The sequence below is a fragment of the Dipteris shenzhenensis genome, chromosome 4, assembly GCF_047967505.1.
Source record: "Dipteris shenzhenensis isolate YYH24624 ecotype China chromosome 4, Dip_SZ_1.0, whole genome shotgun sequence".
NCBI lineage: Eukaryota > Viridiplantae > Streptophyta > Polypodiopsida > Gleicheniales > Dipteridaceae > Dipteris > Dipteris shenzhenensis.
The window spans coordinates 13,637,831-13,649,415 of record NC_141599.1 but is presented as its reverse complement, the minus strand read 5'-3'; the positions used below and the strand labels follow the sequence as shown (position 1 = coordinate 13,649,415).

The 11,585-nt window shown below is 44.3% G+C and overlaps 2 protein-coding genes across 3 annotated transcripts; both read left to right on the top strand.

The window, feature by feature from the left end:
• The first annotated feature begins 4,705 nt into the window (after positions 1-4,705).
• On the top strand, positions 4,706-5,372 carry LOC147902487 (uncharacterized). The gene is made up of 3 exons (XM_087373526.1): positions 4,706-4,876; positions 4,955-5,037; positions 5,124-5,372. The coding sequence occupies exons 1-3, from the start codon at positions 4,759-4,761 to the stop codon at positions 5,370-5,372; spliced, it is 450 nt and encodes a 149-aa protein (XP_087229652.1). The 5' UTR covers positions 4,706-4,758.
• Positions 5,373-5,390: 18 nt separating this feature from the next.
• Positions 5,391-8,328, top strand: LOC147902486 (pentatricopeptide repeat-containing protein At3g09040, mitochondrial-like). Of its 2 annotated transcripts, none has more exons than XM_087373524.1 (2): positions 5,391-7,812; positions 7,909-8,328. In XM_087373524.1, the coding sequence occupies exons 1-2, from the start codon at positions 5,391-5,393 to the stop codon at positions 7,944-7,946; spliced, it is 2,460 nt and encodes an 819-aa protein (XP_087229650.1). In that variant the 3' UTR covers positions 7,947-8,328. The 2 variants fall into 2 exon arrangements, with proteins under 2 accessions (XP_087229650.1, XP_087229651.1); XM_087373525.1 differs by lacking the exon at positions 7,909-8,328 and having other exon boundaries at positions 5,391-7,499; positions 7,601-7,778.
• Positions 8,329-11,585: the final 3,257 nt, after the last annotated feature.

The window sequence follows — 11,585 nt, the reverse complement described above, 5'->3', positions numbered from 1 at the left end:
TCGGTCTTTGAGCATCACACTCCCTCAACTAATAGCATTAAGCCCTAAGGTGAGACGTGAGCTGTAGCAAGGTCTCTCAACAAGGAAGAGCAAGAAAAAGGGAAAGGTACGAGAGGTATCTTCTATCTCTGAAGAAATTGATCGGCACCCACATATAGTAGATGTCATCATAGATAATTGCCATGTCAAAAATGTGTGTGTTGATGGGGGAGCTGCATGTAATATCATGGTGCCCCGAATCATGAAGAAATTGAATTTGAAATGTACAAGGCGTTCCTCCACTCGAATCAAGGTAGCAGATGGTCGACGACTCGCCACCATGGGAGTCATTGAGGATTTGCCCATCAGTGTCAATGGGTTGACCACCACTGTCAATTTCTATGTAGTGGACATTGAAGATACAGGCAAAAGTTACCCAGCCATCCTCGGGAGACCATGGAAGAGTGATGCAATCAGCTATTGGAAGACAGGACACATGTCTTTTGGTGCTTCGAAGGAGAAGATCCCAGTGCAACCTGGTGCCATGGAACCGGAAGAAGAAGAGGAGCATGACAGTGATACTCTGTCATCCTCAGTGTGTCTGAGTCCATGGAAGAATCAGACGGGGGGGAGGAATTCTTAGAGGAGGAAGTTTACATGATGGGGGTGTCTCCGACCCTACCACCTGCAGAAAAGATAACAGCTAGTCCTCAACAGCTCGAATCAATGCTTTCTCCAGACCTCACTCCAAGTGAGAAAGATGAGTTTCTCGAAATGTTCAAAGATTTCCCTGACCTCTTTGCAACTAGCTACCACCACCTTCGCCATGTGACTGCCATAGAGCACAAGATAGAGCTGAAGCCTGATGCGAAGCCTGTGGCTCAGAAGTATCAGAGATTAGGGCCCCTGCAGACCGATGCTTTGCGCTCAGAGTTGCAGAAGCTTGTAGAGGCTAGGTTTATTGTTCCGGTTCACAATACTGAATGGGTTTCACCAGTGGTAGTCATCCCAAAGAAAAACAACAAGTGGCGGGTCTGCATCGACTATAAGAAGCTTAATGCTGCCACCAAGAGGGATCATCATCCTCTGCCCTTTCAAGACCTCATTCTTGAGAAGGTAAGTGGTCATGAGATGTATACTTTCTGTGATGGTTACTCTGGGTTTTATCAAATCAGAATTGCCGAGGAAGATGTGCTTAAAACCACATTTGCCACACCCTGGGGGACATTTGCATTCAAAGTAATGCCATTTGGCCTCACCAATGCTCCTGCTACCTTTCAAAGATTTATGCAGATGGTGTTTGCTCCTTATTTGGGGGATTTCTTGGAGGTGTTTTTAGATGATTTCTGTATATTCTCGTCACGTAAGGAGCACATCATGAAGGTTAGATTGGCCTTCCAAAGGGTCAATGATGCAAATGGCAGTCTCAACCCTGAGAAATGCACCATTGGAGCCACTCAAGGGAGGTTATTGGGACATGTTGTCTCATCCGAGGGCGTCAAGCCTGACCCAGAGAAGGTAGAAGCCATCCTCAAGCTCTCCCCGCCTACAACCAAACGTCAGGTATGCTCATTTGTCAATCTAGCAGGATACTATCGCCGCTTCATTGATCAATATGCTGCTTTGACACGACCCATGACTATGCTATTAAAAGATGGGGTTGATTTCTCTTGGGATGAGGATTGTGATCATGGGTTTGCACAAATCAAGAATGCTCTGGCTTCAGAACCCATTCTACGCAATCCAGACTGGTCAAAGACCTTCTATATCAATCCTGGGTTTGGTGAGCACACTCTGGCAGGTATTCTTCTCCAGCAAGGGGAGGATCGGTTCATGTATCCCGTTCGATTTGCTTCTCAACAATTTCTCGACACTGAGCGACGCTATTCAGAGGCCGACAAGCATGCCTTGTCTTTGGTGTTTTGCATTGAGAAATTTAAGCATTATGTGGCTGGAAAGTCCTTCTTTATACTCACTGGCATTGGTCTTGCAAAGCAGGTTCTTCAATCACCAAATCCCATGGGCCGGTTGGCCAAATGGTTGGCAGTTCTACAAGAATATGATTTTTCTTTCAAAATTGTAAAAGGGGGTTGTTCCAACTTGAAGAATGCTTTGATTGATTTAGAGGAGTGCCTTGATGTAACCCTGGTAGTAGCCATAGAAGTTGGGGATCCATGGTATGGTGGTATCTACAAGTTTTTGACTGCTTTCTCCTTTCCTTCAGAAAGTACTAGCTATGAGAGAAAGAAGATTTGCAGAGATAGTAGGCGCTACACCCTCCTTGATGGGGTGTTGTACTGTCAAGGCATGGATGGGGTACTAAGACGGGCCATTGATGCAGATGAAGTGCCTAAGGTATTGAAGCATTATCATGATGGATTTTGTGGAGGCCACTATGCCAGTGACTATACAGCTAAGAAGATTTTACATGCTGGATACTATTGGCCGACCTTAAGGATGTCACTTTGTATTGCAAAACCTGTGAACCATGTCAATTCTTTGGTAGGAAGGATTTTCATCCTAGGCAACATCACCCAGTGATGTCCATTCATCCATTTCAGAAGTGGGGAATAGATTTTGTCGGGCCCTTGCCCATGACTGCCCGCAAAAAGAAGTATCTTTTGGTAGCCACTCAGTATGTCACTAAGTGGGCTGAAGCTATCGCCCTCTCTGCTGCAAATGGCAAGGCAGTTTCAAATTTCATATTTGAACGTATCTGCACAAGGTTTGGGACACCCATGGAGATAGTCTCTGACCATGGGAGTCCATTCTTAAATGAAGCAGTGGAATTACTCATGGATCGCATGGGTATTGATCATCACACTTCTAGCATCTATTATCCAGCATCCATGGGTCAAACAGAACTGAAGCCATGTGGGCTTACAACATCACTCATAAAACATCTACAGGTCACACTCCTTTTGAGTTGGTGTATGGTATTGAGGCAGTTTTACCACTAGAGATAGAGATTCCGGCCTTGAGATTGGCACAGGAATAGAGGATGACAGAAGATGAACATGTAGAGGCCAGATTGGTATAACTTGAGAAGTTAAATGAAACTCGACGCCTTGCACTACACCAAACAAAGATCCAAAAGAATCGACAAAAGGCCCGATTGGATGCTAAGATTCGCAAGGGATGGGAAAGACACTTTGCTGAGGGGGATGTTGTGCTATGCTTTGATAACAGATTGGACCACCAAATGGATAAGAAGTTTCTGCCACTGTGGGCTGGTCCATACAAAGTCGTCAAGGAATGTAGCAATGGGTCTGTACAAGTTCAGGAGCTGCATGAACCATATGGCAAGAAGGTGATCAACAAGCGTTACCTCAAGCCTTTCTTTGTGCGTGATGGACCCAGGCATGGAAATGCTGTGCATTCCCTGCCTGGGGGGAGAACTGTTATGGATAAAATTGTCTAAGGAAAAAGGCATTAATATGTATGTGTGTTGGTATATGTGGCAATAGTATAATAAACTATGGTGTGCATAGGGCCCAAGGTTGAGGTGGCAGGGCATGAAAAATCGTCACTAGGAAGTGACTGTGTGGTCAAATACCACTTTCGTCAGTTTTGCAAATTTGCCCTTGTGAGGCAGAAGCTGTGTTTTTTGCAATGACAGAATATTTTGCAGTGTTCTATAATGGCATCTGATTCTCTTTCATAGATTGTCACTGAAAAGCTTGACAAGAACAACTTCCAAGCATGGAAGTTTAGAATGATGAACTTCCTTATGGGGAAAGTCTATTGGGAGTTCATTACAGGAAATGAAGAAGAACCAGTTCTTCCTAATGTTCCCAATCAACAGGAAATGTAGGCATTTAAAGGATGGCATGAGAGAGCCAAAAAAGTTATGTACTGGCTGTCTATTAGTATTTCAGACTCTATGATTGTGCATATTCAGGATGCAAGTACGCTAAAGGAGGCATGGGATACTTTGGCAAAAATGTACAGCACAAATACGCAAGCCAGGAAAATGTAGCTCAAGCAGGAGTTGCACAATGTGCAAAGAGAAAATATGAGCATCAATGACTACCACATGAAGGTGAAGAAAATTGCAGATGCACTTGCTTCCATTGGGTCACCAGTGGAAGATGATGATTTAGTTTCTGTAACCTTTAATGGTTTAGGAAAGGATTATGCACAGTTCTGGACATCCATTACTGTCCGTGAAAAATTTCCTGATTTTGAGGAGTTGTTTGCTCTTCTAATTTCTGAAGAGCAAAGAAATGGTGGTGCATCTTCTTCAGGAGGAACTTCAAAAGAAACTGTCTTCTACTCAAATGCTGGAAGAGGTAGAGGCAGAGGTAGAGAAGGCCGATTTGGAGGCCGTGGTAGAAACAAAATATGCAGCAAACTCAACAAAACCAGTCCTATGGAGGAGGACGTGGTAACTCTTGAGGCAGGGGGAGCCAAAGAGGTCGTGGTGGATGGCAGAGAGGCCAAAATGCAAACAGCAATGCTGAATGCTACTACTGTGGCAAAATGGGTCATATGGCTAAAGACTGCTATGAAAACAGAATGACATCATGTTGGTCAACCCTGGCTTACTAGTCCAGAGGCCTACTACATGCGTTGGTGTGGCGTGACGGTGTGCGTGAGTGGGTCGTAGAGACAGGTGCATGTCGATCCACGGTTGGCGACCCTCTGCCTACCACTAGTACACGCGTTAAGTGTGGTGTGGTTGCTTCTCTTCATCTGAAATGTCCTATTGGAGCATTTGAATATTCCAAATGCAAGCCTGCATGAAGAAGATTCAGCATTCTCAAGCCTAGACTGGAGATGACAGGTCCCTTGGCTTCCCCCGATGCTCCATCGGGACACACTCGCGCTACACTCCATCTGGACGCCACTTTTCCCTTCTTCAAACCTCGAAATACCTCACAAAGTTCCCGTTCAGGTACCTCAAATTTCAGTCTCATGCTCTCATACTTCTCAAAATTGGCAATTGGTTTTCATTATCGGTCATGCTTCGCAGGTAGAATAAGGATAGAGTCCTTGTGGCAAGAGTATTTTGCGGATTGCTCCCTCTGGTGGGACAGCCCAAAGAGCAACGTGAAGGTGCGACAAAACGATTCCCACAGGCGAATCTGTATAAACCCCATTCGTATTGGCTGGTCTGACAAGTCTGTCGTGAGTTTTAACAGGGAAAAGCAAGGCCTCCAGAGGTTAAGCATAAAACTACCAAGGAATTGCTATGGAGAAACGACTGGTACGATTCAGATCGGGTTACCTACACACTCGAGAAAAAGAAGTCAGGAATCATGGGCTCAAATTATCTACTGGCCACGCCAGGTCAAATTGTGAAGACCGTGGCCTGGTACAGTATCCGCCATTGCAAGGATGACCTTAAGTCTGGAGTACAGGTGAAGGCATTCAATACACACGGACTGTGAGACAATTGTGGCTGGGAAATGCTGAGCTTCGAGGAAGCAATCACTTCTTTGGAACGGAATCCTCAGCTGCCGTCGGTGGAAAACCTTATATGCATCCTGCAGAAGTGCAGAAAAGAGAAGAATCGAGTGTATGCCAAGCGCTTGCATGTCTATGTGTGCATAATTGGGCTGGAAACTCATAGGTCTCTGGGGAACCACCTTGTCCCAATGCTGGTGGAATGTGGAAGCATGTGCGATGCTCTGCAGGTGTTTAACAGGTTGGTTGATCCGAAGGAGTATTCCTGGACTTCTCTCATCATGAAGTATATCGAATGTGGGGAATCAGAACAGGCCCTCAATTTGTACCAGAAAATGCAAAGTAATTATGTGCATCCTAGCAAGTATACGTTTGTAGCCCTTTTGAAGGCTTGTGCTCGGCTTAAGAATGGGGAAAGAGGCCGAGAAATACACGCCGAGTTTGCCAGAAGGGGTTTGGAAAGTGATCCTTTTCTCGGCAACACTGTGGTCGATATGTATGCCAAATGTGGCTTGCTTGCAAAAGCACTGGAGGTCTTTGATAAGCTTCCAGTTCACAGTGTAATATCCTGGAATGCACTGATCTCAGGGTATACCCAAAATGGGCTCAGTAAGGAAGCGCTGGACCAGTTCCAGAAAATGCAACTGGAGGGTGTGTCTCCCGATGTTGTCACATTTGTCTGCAGCTTGAAAGCTTGTGGCAGCTTAGGAGCCATAGACAAGGGCCAAGACATACATGCTGAGGTTGCCAGAAGGGGGTTGGAAAGAGATCCTTTTGTTGGCAGCACTTTGGTCGATATGTATGCCAAATGTGGCTTGCTTGTGAAAGCACGGGAAGTGTTTGAGAAGATTCTGGTTCGAGATGTAGTCTTGTGGAATGCGCTAATTGCAGGATATGTTGAACACGGTCTTGGTGAGGAAGGGCTGAACTGTTTCAAACAGATGCAGGTAGAGAGCATGTCTCCAAATGTTATCACATTTTTGTGCAGCTTGAGAGCTTGTACCAGCGTAGGAGCCACAGACACCGGCCAATACATACATGCTGAGATTGCCAAAAAGGGTTTGGAAAGAGATCCTTCGGTTGGCAACACCTTGATCGATATGTATGGCAAATGTGGCTTGCTTGCAAAAGCACAGGAAGTGTTTGGCAAGCTTCCATTTCGAGATGTAGTCTCATGGAATGCACTAATAGCAGGATACGCAGAACACGGGCTTGGTGAAGAAGTGCTAAAGTGTTTCGAACTGATGAAACTGGAGGGTGTCTCTCCAGGTGCTGTTACGTTTGTTTGCATCTTGAAAGCTTGTGGCAGCATAGGAGCCATTGACAAGGGCCAGGAAATACACAAAGAGATTGCAAGAAAGGGGTTGGAAAGAGATTCTTTTGTTGGCAACACCTTAGTCGATATGTATGCAAAATGTGGATCGCTTGCAAAAGCACATGAAGCATTTGACAAGCTTCTGGTTCGAGATGTTGTCTCGTGGAATGCACTAATCATAGGTTATGCTGAACAGAGGCTTGGTGAGGAAGCACTGAATTGTTTCCAACAGATGCAACTGGAGGGTATCTCTCCGGATGTTATCACATTTGTCTGTAGTTTGAAGGCTTGTGGCAGTGTACTAGCCTGGGACAAGGGCCAAGAAATACACTCTGAGATAGCCAGAAAGGGGTTGGAAGGAGATCCTTTTGTTGGAAGCTCTTTGGTTGACATGTATGCCAAATGTGGGTTATTTGCTAAAGCATTGGAAGTGTTTGACAATCTTGCAGTTCGAAATATAGTCTCATGGAATGCGCTAATTGCAGGATATGCTGAACATGGGCTTGGCGAGGATGCACTGGACTGTCTCCAACAGATGCAATCGGAGGGTCTCTCTCCGGATGCTGTCACGTTTGTTTGTATCCTGAAGGCTTGTGGCAACGTAGGAGGAGACAAGGGCCAAGAAATATATGCTAAGATTGCAAGACAGGGGTTGGAAAAAGATCCGTTTGTTGGCAGTGCCTTGGTTGATATGTATGCCAAATGTGGCTCACTTGCAAACGCACAGGAATTGTTTGACAAGCTTCCATTCCGAGATGTAGTCTCATGGAATGCCCTAATTGCAGGATATGCCCAGGTAGGTGAAAATGAAATTGTTTTCCACATGCTTGAGAGAATGAGGGGAGAAGGCATAAAGCCAAACAGTGTCACATTTGTTATTGTTCTCTCTGTCTGCAGTCATGCAGGTCTCGTGGACAAAGGCCAGAAATACTTTGAAGCCATGAGTAAAGACTATGCCATCACTCCAACTATTGAACACCATACTTGCATAGTTGATCTGCTTGGCCGTGCAAGCCGATTAGATGAGGTGGTAGCGATGGTGGAGAAGGTGCCTGTCCAACCTGATCTTGCCATCTGGCATTCTGTGCTCGGTGCTTGTCAAACATGGGGTAATGTGAAGCTTGGAAGACAGGCCTTTGAACATGCAGTGCGATTGGGTGAAAAGAACGCTACAGCTTATGTCTTGATGTCTAACATCTATGCAGATGCTGACGTGCATGAGGTTGAGAAGTTGAGGCCATGAGGATGAAACGAGGAGCATGGAAAGAGCCAGGACAGCATGCATACTTTTGAGGTGGGGGATTAAGACATGCGACACAAGACCAGATATGCAAAGCTAGAAGACCTTTACTTAAAAATGCAGGAGAGAAAGGTTCACATAGTTGAATTGGAGATGTCAAAGGACGATGGGTTATGTGTCGGAGCAAGAAGCTGGCACATTGCAATGCTGTCAATAATCTCTAGGGTTGTGATGGCTTTCATGCAGCAACTATACACTTATATTTTTATTTGAAATGTCTTGCAAGAACGATGGAAAAACTTCTCAGAGAAGGATGAAGGTGAGTGCGATCGTGATTGGAAGAAGGCGGTTTTGTTGCTGAAAACAAGCTAGGATGAATTTTGAATCTGCAATTTTTAGTTCAAGTCTGCAATTGCTAACATACTTCAAATGTTTCAACATTAATTAGGGAATGCCATGCATAAGTTGCCTTGTATTGTTTTCTGGAAAAAAGTTGCCTGAGTAATGTGTAATGGCAAAAAGCTCACATTACTCGCTCGCTTACTATGCCCATATTAGTTACTGGGTACAGAAGCATGAATGCTAACTCTGTGTGTGTGTGTGTGTGTGTGAGAGAGAGAGAGAGAGAGAGAGAGAGAGATTAGCATCTCTGGGAGGCCTTGCGGGCATATGGGACAAGGTACAATAAAGAAAAGTAACTCATATAAGCCACTATGGGCTGAGGCAAAGGGCTTGCTACGGCCCTTGCTGAGTAGTAAACTCAAGAACTCGTACTCAAAACCTAAAGCTCAGAATGCTGAGATCGTAGGACATGTGATCGACTATCATCTATGATCCTGATGCCATGGCAGCCCTCTGGTGGGATGTGAAGAGATCTGGTATATGTCTCTGCTGGGTAGTCTCTCACTATTGGCCTTCGTGATATCTGTTTTCGATAGACGATATCGAGAGTGACACCTCTACTTTGACGGTCCCCTCTGAGTAGAGCCGAGATAGGCTAGACCTCCATTGTGTGCGCTTTAGTCAACCTCTGCACTGTGTGTGATCTATCTCTTGCTCCACATTGCTAGTCGTCTCTTCCCAGTGATCCACTCTATCCTCATATCAGCTAGCTCCTCCTCCTCCACTACATTGTGTTTTGGGGCTGACTCGAATGCGTAGAAATTTATGACCTGCTGCTGTGTTAGGTTAATCTCAATCTCCTGTGGCACTGCACTCCTGCTGTCTGATCTATCTCAGTAGGGTCTCTTTGTGTCATTGCATCTCAATTAGATAGAGACCAATGTAGGCATGATCATGGAAGTGGATCAGCTGAGAGAGTTGCCCAAAACCATGCCCCTCTTAAAAGAGGCAATGGTATTGTCCGTGGATCTCGTAATAGACTTGGCAAGTACATAGGAAATGCTCCTCTGTCTCCACCACCTCTAGTGTGCATAGCTTGCATATCTGTTGCTCTCTAAGCTCTCCCTGCCTCGATTCTTAGCTAGTGGGACGAGACCTGCATCTATCCAATGGCAATCCTCAATGTATGTGAGACTTGTCGCTCCAGGTACTAGGGTCTGACAACCATTTCATCCTGTGATACTCTCAAGAAGTGATTGCAATAGAACTAGATCTTGGTGGGGAACTCGTGGTCCCCCCCCCTTTTCATGATGTATAGAGTTGGAGTAGATCCAATTGTATGATATGTTTGATCTCATCTCAAGGTACCAAGGGAGACGGGCATTGAAACTATACTGAAAAGGGGGGAGTTAATCCATCCGAATACCCTAATTGACAAATCATCAAATCAACAAGTAGTGATCCCTCATCTCCTTGGTGGTCAATCAAGGTCATGATCTCATCAGTGTAGAGCCCAAAGAGTGTTAGCGATTGTGCTCTTAGTCCAGTTTGACAGAACTATTGGGGTATGTAACCTCCCTCTGATTGACTCATATAGACTCATCACCCCCAAATTATGACTCCTAGGAATTGCATCTCCTAAAGTTTCCTACACATGATTGTTGGGATCTACATCATCTTGAAGTATAAGCACTAACATCAGTGATTTTATTTAACATGGACTTGTTCCACACATAGATCATGGCACCTCCAATTCTTCATTTAGGAAGGGTTGACATCTTACTATATTAAAAGGGATCAGCCCCCCCAAAAGTCTAATGATGTTAAAGTCTTTGCCACCAGACCATAAATTAGAGGAAATCCTCCCTTAGTGTCAAGCTTTTTCAAGTGCACATGAATCTTTGAGACATTTATGTACGCATATGCTTAGTGCCTTTGTGGCTCACACATGATGAGTTGTTGCTTCATTGGATGCACCATCCCACATTGATTAGGAATAAGTAACTTTGGATGATGCCAAGGTATGGGATAAATTAAACATTTATTTGAACATTGACTGGAATGAGAAAGAATTTAAGAAATAAGAAAACTCTTGAGTGCATAGCAATCGCATGGAAGGTGCAGTCGGGATAGCCTTGGTAATGGGAAGGAAAACAAGTTTAACTTTTTTGACTAATGCATACAAGGTCCATTTGCAATAGTGGTGTTGTGTGTGTGGTGTGAATGGTAATTCCTTGAGCCTTCAATGGGTGGTCCCTTGAGCCTTCAATGGATGATCCCTTGAGCTCTTCAATGGTGGTGCTTTCTTGGAATTTAAGGGATGTTGTAATAAGGATAGATTGAAATATGCTTAAGGGTGATCAGGAAAGTTAGAGCAATGGTGGTGTTGTTGAAAGACATAAAATGTGATGAGTATGATTTTTTTGGCAGACTACTAAGAGTCTAGGCATCATTGTGTTCGTGGATTGTCAAAGGAGGGGTGAAAGGGGTTCTGAAATTTGGTGTTTACTAGTGAAGGAGGCTTTTAGAAACCAAGAGGGTCATATTTTGTCTATAGAAGTTTCTTGTGCCATCTTTGCATTTAATGTGCTTATGCTTGTATGCACCAAATGGGGTTGATGAGAGGTTTGAGTGTTGGAAGTTTTTAAAAAAAAGATGACGGCAGTACTGGGTGTCAAGGAAGACTAGAACATGATGGAAAGGTTTTGGGTAGGATGCATGCCAAGGGAGACATCTCTTATTTGGATTTTGAGGAGTGGAAGGGTTTGGTTTTGTCTCGGGAGATAGTGGATTATGTAGAAGTGGACCCTCAAAATTTGGACATGGTTCTCTTGGAATAACAAATAGAAGAGCCAAGGTTTTTCGTGTTGGCAAGATTGATGGATTATATACATTTGGTTTTGTCTTGGGAGATAGTGGATTGTGTAGAAGTGGACCCTAAAAATTTTGAATGGTTCTCTTGGAATAACAAATAGAAGAGCCAAGGTTTTTAGTGTTGGCAAGAAGTGGACCATCAAAATTTTGAGATGGTTCTCTTGGAATAACAAATAGAAGAGCTAAGGTCTTTCGTGTTGGCAAGATTGATAGATTTTATAATCTAGGCGAGGGATGGTGGATAAGGGGTAGGTATCTATTTGACTTCAGTCTATCAAATCACTTACCTATCAAATGGTGGTTTTTTTCACCACTGGGGTGTGGTAGATCGTATGGTATTCAATTTAAATTTGATAAGAGCCATCTTTGTAATAAGGTTGCACTTATCACAAGACCTTGGGGTGATTGTTGTTTTTTTATGGAAGA